The 22213-nt window shown below is 38.7% G+C and overlaps 1 protein-coding gene across 7 annotated transcripts in view; it reads left to right on the top strand.

Annotated features, from left to right (window-relative positions):
* Window positions 1-3173: 3173 nt before the first annotated feature.
* The window catches only part of nav2 (neuron navigator 2), a 101594-nt gene continuing 82554 nt past the window's right edge, over window positions 3174-22213 (top strand). For 3 of the 7 annotated variants that reach the window (XM_015373380.1, XM_015373378.1, XM_015373379.1), the window contains exon 1: window positions 3175-3971. In XM_015373380.1, the coding sequence (XP_015228866.1) occupies window positions 3756-3971 (216 nt within the window). In that variant the 5' untranslated portion in view covers window positions 3175-3755. Of the gene's footprint in view, window positions 3972-15690; window positions 16087-21204; window positions 21292-22213 lie in introns of those variants that run through there. The other 4 variants (XM_015373376.1, XM_015373377.1, XM_015373382.1 and 1 more) reach the window with 3 other exon arrangements.

A 22213-nucleotide genomic window follows, 5' to 3' on the forward strand; every position in this document is an offset into this window, starting at 1 on the left:
TTGCTCAGAGGGTGCATGTAATCATTAGTCTCACTAGAAATACCTATAGTTTGTGGTTACACACTGAAAAATGTAAGGCTTCATTCTAAACATAAACATCAAAACATGATCTTGAGAAGAGTTCACTCTTTTTTTTTTATATAGGTTTTAGGTTATTGGTTTGGCGAGGACTGGACGGATTGGTTGAATTATGCAGCCCTTTAACTCCTAAATAAAATCTAAATACACACAGTAAACACATACACTCATAGGCCCAATATGGCACTTAACCATAATCAGATATTTGCTTTAGCATAATTTGGGATTAATATAACAGGATTAAGCTTAGCATACTAAACAGGCCTCCCCTGGATTCATCCTGCTCCCATGAAGTCTGTAGTGAGAGTAAGTGCTTAAAGGTGTTTCATCTAACAGCTACAGTTAGATGAATCAAAATGATCTCTTTATTTTAAAACGTAAATAACAAGAAACAGACTTTAACACTGTTAATTGTTTTCACCTTTATATGTAGTATGTTATAGTTTTTCTTGGAGTGTTTTATGCATAAACCATTAAAGGTGAGCTAATTTTAGCAAGTTACGTCGTTTAAGACCTCTTTCAACTGATGCCCTCCTACACCATAGAATTGAGTAGAATAGTGCCAAGGTTTAAATATATATCCTGAAAAAAAAATTATATATATATATTTTTTTATATTTATTTTTTTTTTTTATATATATATATATATGTATTTTATTTTTTTTTTAAACAAGCACCTGAAAACAAAAATTCATTTTCAGAACTAAATAGGCAAAGTAACAAAAACTTAAACAACGTATATAAGAGTGACTTTTGAAATGTTAAAAAACTTTATATATTTATTTGACTTTATATTTTACTTATAAAATCTTCTGAGACTGGATTTAAAGTAATGTTAAAAATAATGTTAGTAGAACTCATTCATACCCCCATTTGTTTCTTCATGATTTTACCCAGGAGAATTGGAGCTGTGTGTTTTATAGATTCATATGGATGTGCAGTAGAGTGGGCAGCATTAGCTGTTTGTCATGGCTCATTTACCACTGTTTCCCAGCCTCCTACACAAAAAGTCAAAAAGTTATAAAAGAAACAACATCAACTGTCGGATCCTGTTTTTTCCAGCAGGCATTGATTGCAACCTAACACCAACACACACATTTTAACATTAAAAGGTCAGCTTTCCTGTTGATGACCTCTTTAAAATGCATTTTCTATATATAAACATGTATATTTCTTTTAGCTTGAAACCTCTTATTGCTGTGAGCTCTCTCAATAGTTTGAGCATCTTGTCTAGATACAAAAAGCTATCAGGATGTGAAACCTTGTGTCATGCTCAATTTATCTGTTCTATCCTAAGTACATATTCGCAGATAAAGTCCCAAAAAAGTTAAACTACAGATTTTTACATTTGTGAAGAAAGGCTTTTATTCTGGCCAAGCAATTGTTCATGATGCTGATAGTGTCTGTTCTCTGTAGAGAACTAATCATCCCACAATATCGCTCTTCGCTGCAGTTCTCTTGCATCAGACAGAATCAATGTTTATCTCTCCAGTGAGATAAACATTGGTCCTCATTTAGCTACTGTGATGTGGCAGTCAGGTGTTGAACGAAAAGGACCACATTTTTTCTCTATCGATTTTACTTTTAGGAATCTTTTTTTCTTGCTTTTTTTTTTATTATTTCCTCACATGCTTTTTCATAGATACCATATTGAGCAGATATTACCTGCATGTGCCAGGACAGGTTTGCTCTCCAAACTCAAGAAAAATATATGTAATTAATTATTTACTCCATGTCATTGATGACACGTTTCAATAAGCAACTAAAAAATTGCTTTTTCAACTAATAAAATATTCATCTATTTTCTACCACTTATCCATCAGGGTCACCGGGGCATGCTACTAGACTGTTGGTTTTATCTCCAGCAGTCTATTGGTGAGAAAGGTGGTATATACTCTGGAAAGGTCGCCAGTGTGAAATATTTAGGTAAAAGGAAGAGTGAAATATTGCAGACATAACAAGTTGCATTTACTCAACACTCCAGTTTGCAATCTCTTTGCCATCTTATAACAAACTCATCAACTGCCATGTCTATCTAGCACTGGTGAAACATTTAATGAAACTCTCACCAAATTTCTGTAACACTACATCCTCTTAAACAATGAAGAACCATTATTTAGCATAATGCTGGGTCTATTTTTCCTCTGAATTTTTCTATGAATTCTGTTTTAAGAACTCTGAATAGTTATATTTTTAGCTTTTATGGCCCACATCTATATATCTTGGCTCTCTACTATGTGCAAGTAGAATGAAATTCCATCTGTTTTTTCTTCTACCTCATGCATTTGACACCAAATATGCTGATATTTTCTTTCCTGCATTTTGCAGGTATTTTGTTGAGAGTTAAGATTATTTCTTTAATTTTTTGTCCACAATTTCCTTAGCTTTTTCCTCAAGCACTGCATTAAGATTTGAGTCAAAACTTTACAGCCTTTCATGCCCTGCTGGGAATAAGGCTGGTCCAACACTGTTTCTTTAATTGGCCATCCTCACATGGAGAAGACGAATCCTAATGATGTAAGAACAGGATGGAACTACAGAAAATTATTTCAGCCAATTTCAGGCTATCATATTTCAATACAGCTATACCAAATGTTTTTTAATGCTTGTGTTAATGTTATTATTTGATAGAGGACATTAGACCTAAGGTCAAACTATTTTGTGACTTTTTTCATATAATTGTTTTATATCTTTGCTTTAAACAAAATTATTGAAAGAAAACTGCTGATTTATACAAGGAATTGGATTCTTGAAAGCAACTTATCCCACTGTAAGCCTTTTTTACCATAACTTCCAGATCCCCAGTGGCCAATTGGTAAATGGTAGTGGTAGTTTTCAAACTCTGATGTAGAATTAAATGCTTTACAAATGGGAATATTTCAAAGAGTAGTTAAGAAAAACAGGATAAGCGAGCGGCAGGCTGGATGCCACCAGTATTTGTTGAGCCTGTCTTCACATATGTCAGTCTGATCTAAGCCACACCTGCTGCTGGGCAGAGAGGGAGAGAGTGCAGTGGAGTAGAGTGTGGGGTGTTTTCAGGCTGTGCTGTCACAAGCGGAGCAGTCGCTGAAGCAAGCAGTCGCTGCATCGCTGCTCCTTTTTCCTCCATCTGTTTCTGCTCTGTTCTTCTTAACAAAACACGTCCTCCCTTCTGTTGTCCAGAGGCAAAGACATTATTCACAAGGCATGGATGATAAGGGACTGCTCGCCTTCTGATGGGATTCTTTGGCTGAATGTTGACTCTTAATCTGAGCTGGAGGTTTGTGGAGGGAATCTCTTGTATCGCTTCTAGGCAACTGGGAATTCCTCAAGGTGGGAATTAGGATTTGCTTGCTGGCATCCTGTCAAATTCATGGTATTTTCCAGAAAGCCTTGGACATTTACTATGTTATGAGAGCTTAAGCTGCTTGATAATGGGAAACAGGTGGACATTTAAGGTTTAAACACTGCACTGCATGTTGGCAAGGTTGTCGTACTTCTCGGCAGAGATCCAACAAAAGCAGCCAAGATCTGGATAATTTGCACCTCAGTCAAGACATCGATCAGGTGCAGCCTCACGGTGGGCTTTTTTCATACTGGCTACAACGAGAATTTTTATCTGACAACTGGCAGGATCTCTTTCTCGCTGATAGGGGTGGGGGAGTGGGGTTTGATCGTTTTCTGGACTGGAGGAGAAGATGCCAGCCATTCTGGTGGCCTCAAAGATGAAGTCAGGACTCCCCAAACCCAAACCAGTTCACAGTGCCCTTCCCATCCCCCAGGCCCCAACCAGACCATCAGCTTTACCTCTGTCTTCTGTGCCTCTCAAGAGCCATTTCCCTTCAGTGAGCCAGCAGGTGTCCTCAAGACCCCCAAGAAATGCTCCGGAGTCCGAGGCAGCTGGAAATCCTCAGGTCAGGACAAATATGTCCAAACTATTCACACCTGCTACATCTTGTTCAACCTACTCCCTTGTTTTGTTGACCTTTTGTTGGGTCTTGTTTAGTGATTAGTAGATTTGCAAAGCAAAAAATGGTGATTAACAGTTTTGCAAATAAAATACACAATTTTAAATTATTTAAGGTTTAGTTTGTCTTCCCTTGCTTGATAAGATAAAAATTTGAGACAAGACTAAAATTACATCAAAAATAAATATGGGAAAAGACTTGTTTACAGGTACAGCTGTTTCAGGTATGAATCCTTTATAAGAGTTCTGTAAATGATCTCAGATCATTGCAGCCTTACTGAATTGTGTAGGGCTCTGTAAGTCAGAACCTAGATCTGAGCCAGGCAATGACGCTGCTGTCCAGGATGGAAGCACAGTGGGACATCAGGGTGACTGTTTTGCTGTGTTTGTGAAATATTGGCTGTGCGTAGCAACCCCAGGCAAAGGGACTGCAATGGCAAGAGGGATCGCTCTAACACCATGTAAGGAAGCAAGGGGAACAAGCCGTTTCTCTGTCTGTATTTGTGCATGCCTGCCAACCTGTCCAGTAAGTGTGACTCTGAGCGTGACGTATCTTGGACGCATGCTGGGTTAAAGATACAGGAGGCCAGTGTCTCTGGACATGGGATGAGTTTGCGGTTTGTATTTGTGGCTAATCACATTTTCTCACTGACCTACTTTTTCTTGACTTCCCCCCCCTCTGTCCACCTTTCTCTCCTCCTCCTCATCCCTGTGGTGCTGATGAAGCACCCCTCGTCACCCTTGGCTATGTTAACCCTGACCCCTGTGAACAGTGGCAGTGACCTGAATATTGCAGTCATGTCCTGAGCTGTATCCAGTCCAGCATTGATATCTAATTTTTCTTATATTTGGGCTGCGGCTACAGGCAGTCACTGAACTAAAACCAGTGGGAATAAAAATAAAACATTCTTATATGCAGAGGGCCTCAGCAAAATGATGTTCACACTGTATAGGTACTGAATGTAAACCAAATCTTTTCTGAGGGCTGTGTTAGAAGAGGGAGCTCTCTGGAGATGTGTAGGATGCTTGTATTTCTTATATACTTATAAAAATTCTTACTTTTGCAGTATTGCTAAAGAAGTTAAGGGAGTTTGATTGTTTGGTCCACATATTTTTTTGCGATCCAAATGGAGCTTACGACAATGTCACTGAAGGTATGTTGTTATGTGCTAAGGTGGCATTGCTACCTGGGTAGCTTTCAAGTATATCTTGTCTATGAATAAGCAAGAGATAAGGATGTAGAAAAGTCCAGGGTGCTGCAGAAAAGTGTTAAATATCAGTTTCCTTATGCCCCGTTTCATAAGGGCAACATGCTGGTTTGTCTGTTTGAAATGTCAAGAGATATTTGAAAGCTGATTCATTTGAACTCACATATTTAGGATAGTGTTTGTAGTTCTAACACATGCAGGAGGAATCTTAAGTTAGAGTCTAAGAATTCTTTAGAAATTACAAGCAAAAAATAAATGATAGGAGAAGCAGTTTTAGTCAAATGGCAAGACTGTAGTATAATTTTGAGAACCCCAATATCAGTAATTTTATATTGTCAGTTTTATTCAGTAGTGCAAACAAAGAATTGCAAGCATGAAAGTAACCCTGCAGTGTTGTTCTCCCATCTCTCTGTCATTTCCTCTCAGCATCCAGTGCTTAGCACAGCGTGAGTAGCGTTTTAAATGATAAAATGGGGCACATTTGAAGTTGGTACACCAGGAGCAATAAGGGATCTATTACTTATTCCTCTTCTATCCATTTCCAATTGCTGATTCCCTTGTCAAAAAACTATAAAGAATTATAAAGGTTAAAAACCACTGCTCTTAGCCTACTGTACATATGATGTCCTGTTGAGAATACTGATATTCCAATTGCTGAGGAGGTGGAGGGGGAGATTCGGCTCCCACAAAAGCCACAAATAGGTTTCCATTCAGCACAGTTACCCAATAGGTGTGGGCTGAGGTTTTGAGTTGTTTTTCTAACCAGGGGGCACATTCTTGTGCACATTTCTATCCCAGCCCATCTTTATCTGGTGAACAGCAACTAGCTTTAGAAGCGTCTTATTCAAAATGTATCCAACAAGGCAAAACTTTCAGGTAAACTTAAAATGTACTGTACAGTCTATTGTTATATATATATATATATATAAATGATACTGTATTCTAATTATCAGGTCATCTGCACTGTAGGGTCTCTCATCTTCTGTTTGGTACACTTGACATTGTCTGAAGGTTTTAAGCCCTGCTGGAAATGAAATCACCTCCATGAAGCATGAAGGGCTCTAAAATATCTTGGTCAAATGGTTACAGAAAATGCAGCAACCCAGTGGCTTAAGCAGCTGAATGACAGAAGATGTTTAAGAAAAGTCAAGCAGGAAACATAAAACGAGTTGGACATGACACCTTTAAGTACTGACAAGGTAAGCCAGTAGTTATCTGAGGGATTAGGGAAGAGGTGGTGAAGAGAAGCGGCAGCTCACACACCCAGCTGGACGGCCCAGTTGGCTTGCATGTTGCGTACACCTTTAACAAAGGGTTAAGCCATAATGCAGCAAGAGCAGCAGGAGGAGGAAGAGGGAAGCACCCAGAGCCTATTTACAGGATGGGATGATGCAGATCTGCTGTTGTTTTTGTGGCTTGGAGAGTGTAAATTCAACCACTATGTGTCAGACTACTCTGTATTTTCAGGGTTTCCTGTGTGTGTTTAAATGTCCTACCAGGCTGTGCTGACTTTAAACCTTTTGAAAATGCTGTTATTGCTCAGAGGTGTCTTTTGCATAAACTCGCTGCTGCCCTCTAGTGTTCAAGTTATTTTGCACCCTTTTCCATTCATAAAGTCATGCACTGGCATAGCTCCCTGTGAGCAGCTCTGTCAAGGCCAGCATATTTGCTTCCCTATCAATTATTAATGGATCAGTTGTTCATAACACTCCCCTCTTTCCTGTTTTATCCCAGAGTCTGTCGTCCGCTCATTAATTTTAAGCTGCAGCTCTTAAAGATATTAAAGGTGTAAAATCTGCTGCCATGTTTTTACATACCCTTAAATTAATGCAAATAATTAATGCAAAATACACATAGGAAGATGAAAAGCATTCATATTATCATATTCAAAGAGAGATTTCCCCATTGTGGGACAATAAAGGGATTTTCTAATCTATTTGTCTTTGAAATTGTGTGATAAAGACCTACCATGTAAATACAAATCTTTGAAGGCAAAAGGCAAACTGTCAAGCCTAACTGGACTCACTGTTAAAGCCCATTAGTCTATGAGCTAAATCTAAATTGCATGAAGACATAATCAAGAGATCTGCTTTTAAACAAATCCCTATTCAGTAGTAATAAGCTCTGGCTTAATAACAAGTCATCATTGCCATTGATGCCTCAGCGAGGAATTGGGACCAGGAGGTTATGGGTTCATAATTGAAGCAGATTAAATGTATACGTATTTATTTTCTTGGACGATATTGACTGAACACCCTTTCTTTGTATTTGTTATTATGGGTCCAAAGTTAAATGGATGACACCTATATTCAATATTGATTGCACTGTGTTATTGAAATAAGCCATTCGGATCCAAAGGTCTTCATCAGCATCCTAAGACAATTCAGCTCATCATGTAATCAACAAGGTTTATCAAATTTAATTTATTTTGCTTTTTTTTTTTAAATAATTTACGGTAGTATTAATTATTACTCTTTAAATCCTTAATATGCTTATTAATAAAGGAGTCTAGTTATAAACAAGCTAGAGTTACTGAAGATGTGGAAAGTTGAAATTACAATAGTTTCCAATGAAATGAAGCAGTATAAAAACATAGCATCTATTCTGAAACCTTACTTGCTCCCATTAAATCACATTCAAATACATTCAAAATGGGTCTAATATTTGACCTTTGTTTTAATTAGTCACATACTTTTATACATAAATTAAATGTGATCAAGAAAATATAAAATTCTATGAGATACATAAAATGTTCTGAGCAGATTCAACCTTGCTGACCCCTTAAGGAGGCCTTTTTTAATACTGGTGTTCCTTCCCTCCTAGTGTCCAGTTAAATGCAATATTGCCTTTTTTTATGGTTCTTGCATTCAGCTGGAGTCTCCTGAAGATCTGAGCAGGTGAGAGAGAAAGCCAGATCAGCAGCATGCTGCATTGGATAGCTAATGTCTTCCTGTCCAGAGCTGGACAGATTGGTGGGGGTTCTGGGTGGCTATATTGCCTTTATTATTTCCATGACAAAGGACCACACAGACATATGTCTCCTCAAGAGGCACTGCTAGTTAAAGCCAGATTTAATGGATGTTTTAGAGGCTCATTGTCAAGAGGATCATTGTTGAAAGAAATAACCAGGTTTTAACAGACTGCAGAGTTCAGACAAAGAGCTTTGAAAAAGGAACATGTTTTATTGAGGATTGTCTCATCCTTATGGATTCAAATTAACAACCTTATCATTCTGTGTCACTGTTTATGTGTAGGCATTGCCTCCTAAACACTCTTTGTCAAGGACAAATCAAGGCTATTCGCCTTCATTTTTGACAGCTGACTCTTAAGAGATAAGAGATTTCCAGCCAGCAGCAGAACTGTGTTTCTGCCGATAAGAGCAACAGTACACCTGTGTTTCCTCTCTTAAAAAAAACAAGGCAGCTGTCCTGCAGATTGATCTGACTGAATGGCAGAAACCTGACAGCCTGGTTGCTTCAGGCAGATGCCTGTCAGATAGCAGCAGGCCTAAAGGTAGCAGCTTTTTCAGCTAAAGGATGCTGCTCAGAAGGACCCACTATGGTGAGGGGGGATGTCCTTCTCCATTAGACAAGTCATTTACCATCTAATTGTGGTAGCATTTCTTTTATTTTTAATAAAACTTTTTCTAATCGGTTGATGAGAATCACTCACCACTGTGGCCGTCAGAAAGAGTGGCATTATTACCAGCTTGTCAGGTTGGCTGCCGAAAATGTCTTGGGCACATCTAAACCTTCTGTGGCGTGAGCGTCACAACTCTAATTTTTTGTATTTACCTCCCTGTTAAAAAGCATCATCACAGATTTATATGTCTTTGTTTTTTGCTAATCCATTGTCTATTTGCACATATTATTGTTGGGGCACTGCTGACGGAACCCACTCAGGTCTTATCTGCCTTTCTTAAATTTGGTTTTCCTGATTCAAAAGATAAGACTTGCCAGAATTAGCATCTATGGGGGAGTTACAATAAGAAATCCAGTGTTGTCCTAAAAGAATATAGGTCTACTACACATTACCTAAAAAAACAGTCCTGATGGGCAAATATATTTTGAGCAAATTCAGATGGAAGATGTGTACTGTTACCAACCTATGGCATAAAAAAAAGAACATCTTACCAGTAAATATGTGGTGATAGTGGGGGTGGTCTGGGGCTGCAGGGGCAGATCTAGAGGAGCGGCCAGGAGGCCATGGCCACTCCTACTCAATCCTTGGCCACCACTGTAGTTGCCTCTCAGGTTATTTGTTGCTGCCTCTTCAATGTAGTTTCATACCCCTGGAACAAGTAGTTCCAGACTAAGCCTGATGGTGTCAGCAGTGATACCATCATGTGGAATTTCCTACATTTTAACACTGTTATAATAACCAAAAACTGAATACAAAAACGTAGACAAAAATCCTTCACAATAATAAACAACAAATAAAGAGGTTTAATACAGAATAACCCTTTTATATTAAGTCGTTTTTAGTTTTTATAGGGGAGAGTTTGTCTCTGCAGTCACCTAGAAGTCTTCTCTAGAGATAAAGAACATTGCTCAGCCCAGTTAATGTATATATTATTTAAAACCATAAATAAATTTAATTGGCACTAATGTATAAATATGTATATAGCTTTATCAGCAGGGAACCTAATTAAAATCTGGTCTGTTTTTAGTGATTTATTTGGAAAATCTAGATGTGCCCTTTCATTTTCCTGTTGGATTATTTGGATCAGTATAGATTGACTATAAAAAGTTTTCGCCACCTATCAGTTTTCAGCCACACATCAGTGCTGCCTGACCACCCCTTTGAACATTTTGTGGAACCAGCACTGGTTAGGTGCTGATGTGGCCACTTCTGAAAATCCCTTAGCCGCCACTGAAATACATTCCTAGAACCGCCACTGGAGCTTTTATGTTTTTTTTTAGGATTCAGTTTGTAAATTTAAGTGCACCAGAAAGTCTTCAAAACTAAAATTGTCTTACAGTGACTGTGAGGCATTGATTATGTTGACAAAATGGATCCAAATTCATCCACATTAAAGTTAGAGATCACCACCAGCTGTTGTCACCAAGGTTGGTATCATCAGTTTTCTATTTTAAAGGGAAGTTACCTTGGTTGTTGTGGACACCTTTCACTATTGGTAAATATAAGCATTAAATTGATGCATTTTTAATGACATTTTTTGGATTGTAAAATTTCCTTGTTCTGAAACATTTGGGTTTGAAAAATCTCTAGGTGGCCGAAACTTTTTCACGCTGTGATCATATGGCGTTTGGCTCCAGCAGTAATGACCTCATCTGTTTCCTAATGTATCTCGATCAGATTCCACTTCCTGTGCGGTTGCCCCCACTTTTTTCCTGTCTGAGGTCATGGCTGAGGACATAACCATATTAATTAAGACCCTACATCTGCTTCTCCTGAGTCAACATCCTTCCATCGATCCCTCTCCAAGGTGCCCTCCTCACTCTGGCTTCTCTGCTTCTCCTCTTTCCTTGCGTCAGTTGTCACATAGAGCTTGTTGGGAAGCACAAATGGTGCTTTGTGAGCGGCACCCCCTGGAGAATCAGACCTGCCCAAGCGGTTAGACTAACACAATCAGCATCATATCTGTCTGGGAGCTGGAGCCTGAATGAAAACAGAAATCAGGAGGTAAAGGTCAGCAGGACTGAAGTCACTCTTCCCCGGGCATCAAGTTGAAGGTGACAGCAGGGCCATGATGCTCCCTCTCTGCTGTCGGACCTCTGTAGAGCTAGCAATGCACACCTTTCACTGATGTAGATATAGATGCATATTTGACATCTTTTATTTCACTTACTAGTTACGGTTGTATAAAACCATCCAATCATATCTATAGTTCTGTTTAATGATTGGGCCTGTGCTTCTAGCTGCTGGGGTTTCCTTCTCTCCGAACAGCGTGTTGAGTTGAATATGATTGTTCAGGTTAAACAGACATGACAACAGCAATGAAATATCGACCTGCTTTGTGTCAGTGCCGTCTGCTTTTGAAAGGATGACGGAGAGTATTTTCACATCTCCATGCTCAGCTCTTCTCTCCTGCAGCTTCAGGCACCGTCTCAAGCTGCTTTATTCTCATTTCAGCATCGATGAAATTGCAATAAGAGAGAGCACATGCAGGAAAGAGCTAAGCTGCTGTGGTTAATATTGCATTCCAAAGCAGAGTTGTAAATCTGACATTCAAGAAGCATTTTACTCACCGAGTTATTATTGATCAAAGTATATACAAAAATAAAATTAGAATTTTGGGGATAATCTAAGTTGAAGGACTGCATTATGTTTATTAATTTATAAAATCTTTCAATGTCCTCAGCTAATGTTACCCACTAAAAATAAACACAACTACACGGGAACACAGAGAATATCTTAGTCTGAGAAAACCTTTTTTTTTTATTCTTTTCTTTTAAATAAGGTTTTATAGCCAACCACCGGTCACCTTTTTTCTTAGCACCCTTAGAACTTGTTTGGGGTAGTGTTGGTCTAGTAGGTTAGATTAGTGTGCTTGTGCTCCGAGAGGGTTGCAAGTACCCGGTTCGAATCCGACCCACACACAATCCAACTGCCTCCACTCTGGGCTCTTGAGCAAGACCCTTAACCCCCGATTGCTCCCCGAGCGCAGCACAATGGCAACCCACTGCTCCCCAAGAGGATGGTTTAAATGCAGGGGTAAACTTCTCCAATATGAGATTAATAAAGTTCAATTATTATTATTAACAATGCTACACATACTAATACACAGTCTCCGCTTGTTGTTTAACAGTCTTTATGTTCCCTTTTGAACAATGCAGCCTAAAGATATTAACTAGTTCATGTACTTATATAACTGAACTGTCGAATATGAGATGTCTAGTTCAAGGCCAATTTGCAATTTCAATATACTTTAAAGGGGGGGAGGGGTAAAACAAGTTTATTTAAAGAGCTGCACAAATATTAAATGAATAGAAAAGCAGGACAGTGGATGCCTAGATTAGTCTGTGATTCAGCTTTGCACTTGATTTGGCAAAAATTAACAAAAGAAAAATTTCAACAGCTATTTAAAACAGGAGGTAAAAAAAAATGGAAATGTGTTCATAGGGTGGTGCAATAAATTTCTAGTTCCAAAATGTTTGCCACTATTAGTTTTGAAGTAATTTCTTCCTTAAAGCAATTTTGTCTTTCCACAAAGATTTTTTTCCCCCAGTGTTTTATTTCCATTCCACTGTCACAAGTACAGAGCAACGAAATTAACTCTCTGCATTTAACCCATCCCCTTGGGGAGCAGTGGGCTGCCATTGAGCGGTGCCCGGGGAGCAGTGTGGGATTAAGTGTTAGGTTTCTGTTTCTGTTATGTTTTTCTTTTGAGTATTCTGTCTTTCCTTACTCCTTGATTTCTAGTGTTTAGTTTTCTTTTCACCATGTTTAATTATCCTAGTTATTTGATTATTATTTTGTTGTTTTCTTATTAGTTCCTGTCTTCCAGGTTTTCCATTTGTTGTCCTCTGCTGCCTTCTTGTGTCCTCTATCCCTAGCTCTATTTTCTGCTCTGTCCTCAGTTGTTTCTAATCCTCTCATTAGCCCTCCTTTTGTCTCTGTCCCCTTTAAAAGCCATCCCTATTCAGTTCCTGTTTGCTGGATCCTCGTCTAAAGTCTGTCTGCTTACCTCGTCTCTCCCTGGTTCCTAGAGTTTGGTTTTCCCCTGATGTCTCCTTGGTTCTGGTTCGTTTGTTATTTTTTGTTGGATTTTTGATTCCTGTCTCAGTTCCTGTGAACCTCATTAAACCCACCTAAATTCACCTCTGCCTACTTGCCTCTGCATTTGGGTCCTCAATCCCACACCAAATCCTGACATTAAGGGTTTTTGCTCAGGGGACCCAGAGTGGCAGTCTGTGGGACTGGGGCTTGAAGCCATACCTCTGCATTCCAAGCACAATGCCCTAACCACTAGGCCACCACTCCCGTATTAATAATCTAAACATTAATTGTGTCTTTTCATTCGTGAATATTTTTACAACGGACCCACTCCCACAGACTGCCACTCTGGGTCTCTGAGCAAAGATCCTTAACTCCACACTGCTCCCCGGGCGCCGCACAATCGCTGCCCACTGCTCCCCAAGGGGATGGGTTAAATGCAGAGGTAAATTTATCCAGTGTGAGCCTATAAAGTTCAATTATTTATTATTTTTTATTCATTTTATTAAGCAAAGGCATTCAAAGATTTCATATTTTGAAAGTATATAAAATGTAGTGTTTGATGCAGGAAAAGATCAGAGAAACTTAAACACAGATCAGTTTAACCTTGTCCATACAGAAGGACCCCATTCCACCATCTTTTGTTCCTGTCTCCATCTACAGCTAGTCCATATGTCTCTAAACCCCCCTCTATGCCTTTACCCAAGCAGAGAGTCTATGTAGCGGGTCCATCTCCCCCCATTATCAGAATACTCTTGTAACCCAGCTATGAGAGCTCAATGGCAGGGGTCCCCTGAACAATAGCCCCTACTTTGTGGGGTTACCCCCCCTGTTGCCCCCATTACACTGTGTTTTATTTTGAACTGTGAAAGGAACCAATGCTCCATCCTCTCACTGTGGCTGCACTTAATGAGCTTGTTGAAAGCCTGCTTTAAAACATGAGCTCTGAATGCTGACATATTTTCCAAATGTAGAGTCACAGTCCCGGCTGAGTTCTGCTGTTCTAAGCAATGGGAAAATGTTAGACTGGTGCTAAGACTGAGTGGACGAGTCTCCTTTTATGTCCTGCAAGTTAAGATGCTACATTTGTTGCTTAAACATTTACAGCTTTTTCTGCATTAATTAACATATTAAAACAATCCACCCAACAGTAAATATGTTTCGGAACCTTGGTTTCATCTAAAAATGTCAAGCGCTCTTAAGCATTTTGCTGTATTGCCGTTTGTATGTTTAACCATTACTATGCCATTCCATGATGTCTTGCGATTCTAATATTGGTTAAAATTATAATCCTTTCAGTAAAATATCTTGCATGAGGCAACATATTTTAATATAATTATTGTTCTGATTATCTTGGCATTCAGCATTATAAGAAACAGTCAACTTTAATTGCCAAGATTGTGCACCCAAACAAGAAGCCTTAGTTTGCTCTCAATGACGATATTTTAAATCTATATGTAGTTGCTGAGGTAACACCAACTAATCACTGCCATAGTCAGTACCTCAAGCAGTGGAAATGGAAAGAAATGGCAATAAGTAAGCACTGGCACCAGTTTAGCAAAGTAACAGATTGGCAGGAATGCTAAATCAGACTTTAGCCATTGTTCTCTGGTTTTAAAATGTTCTTCTATTGAACATCCTGATGAAAGTCTCTGATGTAGGGCTGTTCAGAATATGATTAATTAGCATATGTTGTTTAATTACACACACTGCCAATTAGATCTTGTGGATATTATATCTGGATACTGACGCATAATTAAACTCTAAACTAAACTGAACACTCAAATCTTAATATTAAAAAGTTGCACTGTCTCACAATGAGCTTTTTTTTTTAGGGTGAAATAAAATGCTGGATTCAGATGAAAGAGATAAGAGTCGATCTTGTTTCTGTCATGGATGTCTGGTTGCAGTTTAACTATTTTGCTGCAGTAAAACTGATATATATCATTTAAGGGTTATTGAATAGCATATTACTTTAGCACTACAGAGAATAGGGATAAAGTATCCAATGGCCTCTGAGTGATTGTGATGTCAAGGACCTTTTAAGTATTTAGTTCAGCCTGTTGTTAGTGATCAGGCCTCCCCCTGCTGTGGGAACTTTTTGTAAATCTTGGGTCTTTCCCAAAATTCAAATCCAGCTTGTAATTTGTGGTCAGGAATGGAGTGTGCATGCATGCATGTGTATGTTTTTGTGCACAAAAGGGTTGGAGCAAGTTTGAACAGAGGGCAACCTGCGCTGTGGGTTCTCTTCCGCATGCACTCAAAATTTTATAAATACTTAGGTTATGAACCCACAGAACATATGCACATAAATACATGTGTCTACATTGTGCAGTGAGTTGTGAGTGACGGCTGATCAGAGAGTGGTTTGGTCCATCTGTGTTTGGCTTTCACTCACAGTAAGACGCTGTTTGAAGAAATAACTGGATAACAGATTCTTAGTCTGGGGTTTTGAGTGGTTTGGCCCCTGAACTTTTATATTTCTCAGCTGTTCGATTTTTGTAAATTGCAAATAAAAGTTCCTGGATCATGCTGTTTTTTTGCTGCTTTTCTTTAATATTCTTTTTGCTGTTATCGTGGGAGGTGCGTCATATCGGGGGAGGGGTAACAGAGGTTGCAAGGTCTGTCCCTTTCTTATGCAGTCTCCTCCCCACATGACCAAAGGTCCATTGAAAAGCAATTGAACAATGTGTTGCTGTGGGCAAGGGAGGAGGAGGATCCTCTCCTCCTCTTCTCAGCGCATTTGGCTTGGCAGCATCTCAAAGCAGCATCAGAGGCTGCAGAGCTCCTCTTGCCTTTAACCTCCAGCATTTAATTCACCCTCCTCTCTGGTCCAGAGTGGGTGGGGAAAAGCTGGAGGGACGAGGTTCTTCTAATCCAGGCATACAGACCTACGGGTTTCCAAGTTAGCAACAGCTTTTTAGTCCCTTCAGGCTCTTATTTATGTTACTAAACCTGCAAAGCAGTCTTGGATTCCTTTCTGTGTTTCAGGATTTGTTTTGCACTCCAGTTTTGTTAGGTGCTAGTGGTACAGTTGCCTATGTGTGGACCTACCAGTTCCACCCGCAGTCATCCTAAATGTGAGGCAGGTGTTTCAGAAGAAGGCTGGCTACATGACGCAACATGAGTTTGATGCTTTGCCGTTGGGAGCAGAACAATTTCACCATGAAACTGGTAGGTGGAACACTTCCAGGTCATCGCAAAGGTCAAGCAGCAGGTTGGGTTTAGGTACCGGTAATTGTCAATTTCATATTTTTTTCTGTCGATCAAAGCGTGGATACTTTAGGTTGCTGAAGTCAGATTGGTGATAAATGCTGTCATCCTTGATCCATTCCTTATGCTGTCTGTGTTCATGTCGGTTTTAAAGGGCTTGTCTTTTCAGGCCATACCCATGCAGTGGATTTGGTGTTAGATTTCAAGGCTCTGAATTTGCAATGCTTTCATTATACTGGGAAATACTTTCAGGATTTCCCCTCACCTGATTCTACCTTTCACTTTGATGTCTGCTTAGAAAGTTAAAACTGGGTTAGTCGCACTTTTGGAGTTTTGCAGCTCATGTGTGCACAAGTTTATTTTCTGTTGAAGCATTAGAACAGGAGCGTTATTTTACTTCGCATTCAGCATTGTTGGAAAAACCAATGTTTTTAGGAAATCTGGTCTGTGCAATGTGATGCTGCAGAGGTGTTAAATATTCATCATCTGGGATTCCAAGATAAAATATAAAGCAGGTCAGCTGCAGAAAGGTCATGTGGTGCAAACACATAGAAAATCAGACCTTTATAAAGATATTGTAGCTATTAGAATAATAAGAAGCAGATTTATTAAAAGTCATTTTATACATAGACACCCTGTTGAGGTTGTGCATAATGCAAGTAGCCGGGGGCATGCCCTCTGCTTCTCTCTCCATTTCTCAGCCATATCCTTTATCTAGATCTCTTATGGCTGCAGAGAGGAAGGGAAAGCAGTGGAGGTTCTTACCGGAGCCTTTAGATGAGTGGATAAGAAGGTGAGCTTAATTACACACGGCTAACCCCCACACAGACTGGCTGAAAACACCCTTTGAGTCAGTCTGTGTGTTGCTGTGTGAGGGACAAATATAGAGTAAAACTGACAAAACATCATAGAACATGAAAGCATCAGCATATTTAGAAGATTAAAATGACCTTCCCCGTTTGCTATGGAGTCTAGTCAATGTCATTTATCTACTCTCTTAATATGCAATTTGATTGATTATTTGATCGTCTTCCTTATGTCAACATATGACCTGGGAACATAAATCAAAATGTGTTTTTACTGTCTTGTCTTTTTAGATGGACATGAATATATAAATCAGATGCTGACAAACACTCCCCACAATTTTTTTTATAAAAAAAAAAACTAGACAAAAAAAACTACAAAAATAAACTGGGCACTACATAATTATTATTTCCATAATGATGAGTATTTGTGAGATGAGTATTTTTAACACTTTAAAGAACAGTGGCAGCCTAGTGGTTAGGGCATAGGGCTTGGAATGCTGAGGTTGTGTGTTCAAAACCTACTCTGGGTCTCTGAACAAGACCCTTAACCCCTGATTGCTCCCTGGGCGCTGCACAGTAGCAGCCCACTGTTCTCTAAGGGGATGGGTTAAAAAAAAAAAGATAATTTAAGTGATTAGCAGCAAATCCAATAGTTTATGCTAACGAAGTGGCAAATATCTGATATGGATAGTTTCAGTTTAATAGTAACCAAAGTACCTGTTCGGGAAATCCTGTTTTCTTTTTATCTGTAAGGTTTAGAATTGGCCCTTCTTAACTTAAAATGTTGCACCAACACAGGTGCAGATGCACCAACATATTTTTCCTCCCACATATTTGGCTTCTGAGCATATAACTTTGTTTCCCATGCTCCACCAGCCGGGTTAAGGCCAAGTTGTTTGGTCTACCATGTGTCTTGTATGGCTTCACAAAACCACACAACTTCTATGTGCCAAATAGAGTACAAGGAGAGACATACTGTAAGGGCTGGTTTAGAACTGGCCTGCTTCAGCTCCCTGTGGGCTAAAGCCACTTTAGAGGCCTGTGTGAGAGAAGTTGGAATAGGGCTGACAGAATAAGAGTTACTGATATGGACCAAAAGTCCTCTTTAGTTGATGCTGCTAGTTGTGTCCTGATTGCCTTCTTTGATTTAGATAAAGGTGTGTGCAAACCATATCACATAGGTTGGTTTGGATCTTCTATTGGGTAAGCTAGTAAGGTAGCATGCATTCATACTCTGCATGATGCTTGGATATTTAAAAGGACCTACAGTATATGACCTTGATGCCCACAGTGTGAATTTGACGATGCAGACATTGCTTTTTGTTTCTTTATGCAAGCGTTTGTTAAAAATGTGATGCAACAAGTTGAATTGTTTCTTTAACTTTGAGCTTGGTTTGTTCACAAATACGTACGTCAAAGTAAATATTTACTAATTTGATTGCTTTTAAGCTCAGCCAAATAAACTCAGCCTCCAGTCCCAGATTTCACCATAAGTGGTGGTTATGTTCTTAAAGGAGGAGAGCTCCCAAACAAAATTCAGCTTAAAACCCCCCATACAACGTCGGGCCAGCCCTGACTAGCACAAAGTGCTTATTAGAGGAGATGCAGTTTTTTGCTCTTTCATGTCGGCTTCTTACAACTTTTTAATGCGAGGTAGATGTCAAAGTGGAACCTTGTAGGAATTAGAATAAAACTGCACTTCTTTAATAATATTTTAGAAGGTTGAATTGAAGTACACTTGCAGCAAAATTTGGTTGAAAAATGTTTTCAAAACAGGAGATCCAACAATATCAGTAACATGATGAAATTCAGCAGCAGTAAAATTGCAGCAGATTGTGGTCCTCTGCTGCATAAAAAAAAAACTTGTGCATCAGGGAAAAATCTCTCCTGTACACACAGATTAAGGCAGATACATCTGGTTGTACTGTACAACTGAATGAACAAAGAATATAGAAAACTAGCAACTATCACACCTCTGTGTCCTTTCCCCACTTACTGTATGACTTTTTTAGATTATTGTATTAGTGACTGAATCGCTTCATCCATCATACTCCCACCAGCCATCTGCTGGATGGCCCAGCTTGGGTCAGAGGGGATGTTACCACATGTCACCCTCAGCTAACTGCAGCATGGAGACATGATGACTCCTTATTGATGAAAGTGAACAGATGGAGCTGTATATAACCAAGTATGTTTTCTAAAATTCATTCAGGTTTTCAAACAAAGCATTCATCGTTCATCTTAAAAAGAGAAGAAAATATATGGTCAGTAAAAAGCAGCAAATAGGGCTGAAAACCCTAATGATTAATGGATTGTGTTTACTTTCAGTTTTCCTTTCTTCAAAGCTTCTAGGAATTTTGCCGATTTGCTTTTAATGAAAAACAACCTGGCTTAAATGTACTGCCTTAATTATAATAAAGGTAACTGAAAATAATTAAATAAAATTTTTAATAAATCGGAGAAGACAAGAATTGAAACTAATTGCTGAATAAGTGCACCTGGGTTTAATTGAGCTTATACTGCTTCTGTTGTTCATACAGAAACTTGTGCATTCTTGTCCTGAGAGCTTCTTACTGTGGCTGAACATGAAAGACAGCTCTTTAACAAAATGTTACATCATGGGTTAAAAGCTTTGATCATTGGACGACAATAGGATGATAGATGATGTCAAAACATAAACCAGCAACTAACCTAGAGCTGAAGGACCTCCCCTGCCGTTTTGTCAGTCTATGTGGGATCCAGCAGTGATTTACAGGACCAGGTGTGCAGCACGACAACTTGAATGGGATGTTAGTCAGCGTACGTACGGGAGCAGTCATGCTCCTGCCATTTGTCTTAGATATAAAGAAAAACAACCGTACCTGGTTGGCAACCCAATAAATGTACCACAACAGAATTGGGCATCATCCACTGCTATAAAAAAAAAGCATGAACCTCTATTATCATAGGTTCAACTCAGAAATTAATTTAAATTTATAGAGGGGTAGAATGTTAACAAATTGTTTTTACATTAGTGGTAGGGATCAAAACATTTGTCCAACATCAAACTTTTTATAAAGAATATAAAGGTTAAAAGGTTTTAGATAATGATTTACAGAGAATTCAACAAAGAACAAAGATATTAAGATAATTGACTAAAAATGGTTTGTGAGGCTGAATAATGGCATGGATATTTCTTTGCAGAATATATCATCTCAGTCTTCTCATCATGGTAAACCTTTCCAATAGTCTACACTTGCACTTTGTTTTATACAATCCAACTCACTACAGTAAAGCGAGGGTAGATTTAGACTCCATTCACACAAACACTACATTAGGTGTAACTGCAACAATATTTAGTCGTTTAGGCTGTGGATCAAAACAGATTAGAAGTTTTGGGAGATAATTTGCTATAATTTTTTTAAACCGTGTCCTAGAGTTGAAAAAATTCTGATAACACTGGTTTCAGTGTGTACATGTGAGCTACATTTTTAAAAAATATATTTTAACTTTATTTAATATAGTAGTTCCTCCACCGTCTCTAACCCCTATCTGCCTCATTGCGTCATGTTATTGTGTTTACCTCTTAATGGCTCTCTGTGCATGACTAGATCAGTGATTTTTGGTGAGATTCTGTGGCTGTTTATTCATTTCCATTTGAAATCATTTTAGTATTTTGGAATTGAATGCAAAGGACTCAACATAGGCACTAAAACGTCTTCACTAGTTTTGTGTACACTTAAATGGATACAGTTTTTGTTCAAAGCCATTTATGAAAGGATACCATGTTTGACTCTGTATGAACTAGGCCTTTGAAATATCTGCTGAAATAGAATTGAGAATTTACCTTGCTGCATTCCTAAAGATTTTTTTTTAACTGCATTTAATGTGTTTTAGAAAGGGGTCAGTTGGACTGCATATGCATTTCTGTGTATTCTATATATCTGTTGGCAGAGGAAGTTAAAAGACCCAAGTGTCTGAGTCAGTGTACTCCACACAGACTAGATGATACTTGTGAGAGACGGCGGGGGGTGGGCAGGGGGTTGTAACAGTGTCAAGATGTCCTAGGATTCACTGAGCAGTCTGAAAAGGAGGGGTAGAGATCTTGTATGGGGAGGTAAAGCATGTCATGTACCAACAGGCAGCAACCCGTAAAGAGATGTGATGAGGATAAGACGGTCAGCAGCCTGTGGCCACTAAACTTCTCCTGTTTTCACAGACTCCTCTCATCTTTTGTTCTTGTGGAAGTTAAGGAATGTCAAGTTGTTTGTTTGGGTCAGTCAGTGATCCTCATTAGTAAAGACCATTCATGGCGCTTTATTACAGCCTCAAGGTGCCACCCAGGAGCAACAGCCATTTCTCCTGTGAAAGCTACAAAGTGGTAAGAAATTAAGAGGAAGCAAACCTAAATGTCAGTATTTATTAAATATTTAATTTTCTTTTGAAAAGACAAAACAACCTGTTAAAAATTTTGCAAATTAGGACAATAATCACTGCAATAACCAAAGATGTTAACAGAGGGGACCTATTTGAAAAACTGATATAAGAGGAAAGGTCAGCTCTAAATAGATCTGTCATGAGTAGAACCAGATATGCAGAAGCTGTTTGGATTTATTATAGAAGCTAAGGACAGGAAAAGGTACTCTGTGAATCTGATATGCCTCTTGAAGTTTAGTGCTCTGATTTAGTTAAATCATAGTTAGTCTGACCTGGGGTGTTAGAAAAACCTTCATGTTTGCTGTTTTTAAGTCAAATGTCGAATTCCTTTAAAGGGACCAGACCACCATTATTCATATTAATCACTTCAGTAATATTAAAATGAGTTGTAAAAAAAGCATCTTTTTAAACTTTTTAGTTCATACCAGCTTTTGTTCTCCTCGTTTTCTTCAGTTTTTGCGGAATTTAGAACATATTAATTTTGGAAAATTTCTTGCAACACTTAATGAACACTGTAAGTAATAAGACTAATAGACCCTGAGTTTTAAGCATAATAGCTGCTGCCCTGTAAATAACTTTGACGGATAAGCCTCTGTTGTTGTGGTTTGTTTTGGTTTGATGCGAAAATGAGAAACAGTCAATCCTTGGTGGTTTACATGCTTGACCTTCAACAGACAGAGTAAATGGTCCTTTAAATGCCTCCCCATAATTAACCTGTTCTGAAATAACTAAGTCTGCATAAAAATACATCAACATTAGCATGCTATAAATACCGGAGGCGTTGTAAAGAACATTTCCCCTTTAATACAGTTAAGCTGAAGGTAAAATTTAAATTGTATTGTTATTCCTTTAGACAACTGTTCACT

Source organism: Cyprinodon variegatus, unplaced genomic scaffold (genome assembly GCF_000732505.1).
Source record: "Cyprinodon variegatus isolate N-32 unplaced genomic scaffold, C_variegatus-1.0 Scaffold86, whole genome shotgun sequence".
NCBI lineage: Eukaryota > Metazoa > Chordata > Actinopteri > Cyprinodontiformes > Cyprinodontidae > Cyprinodon > Cyprinodon variegatus.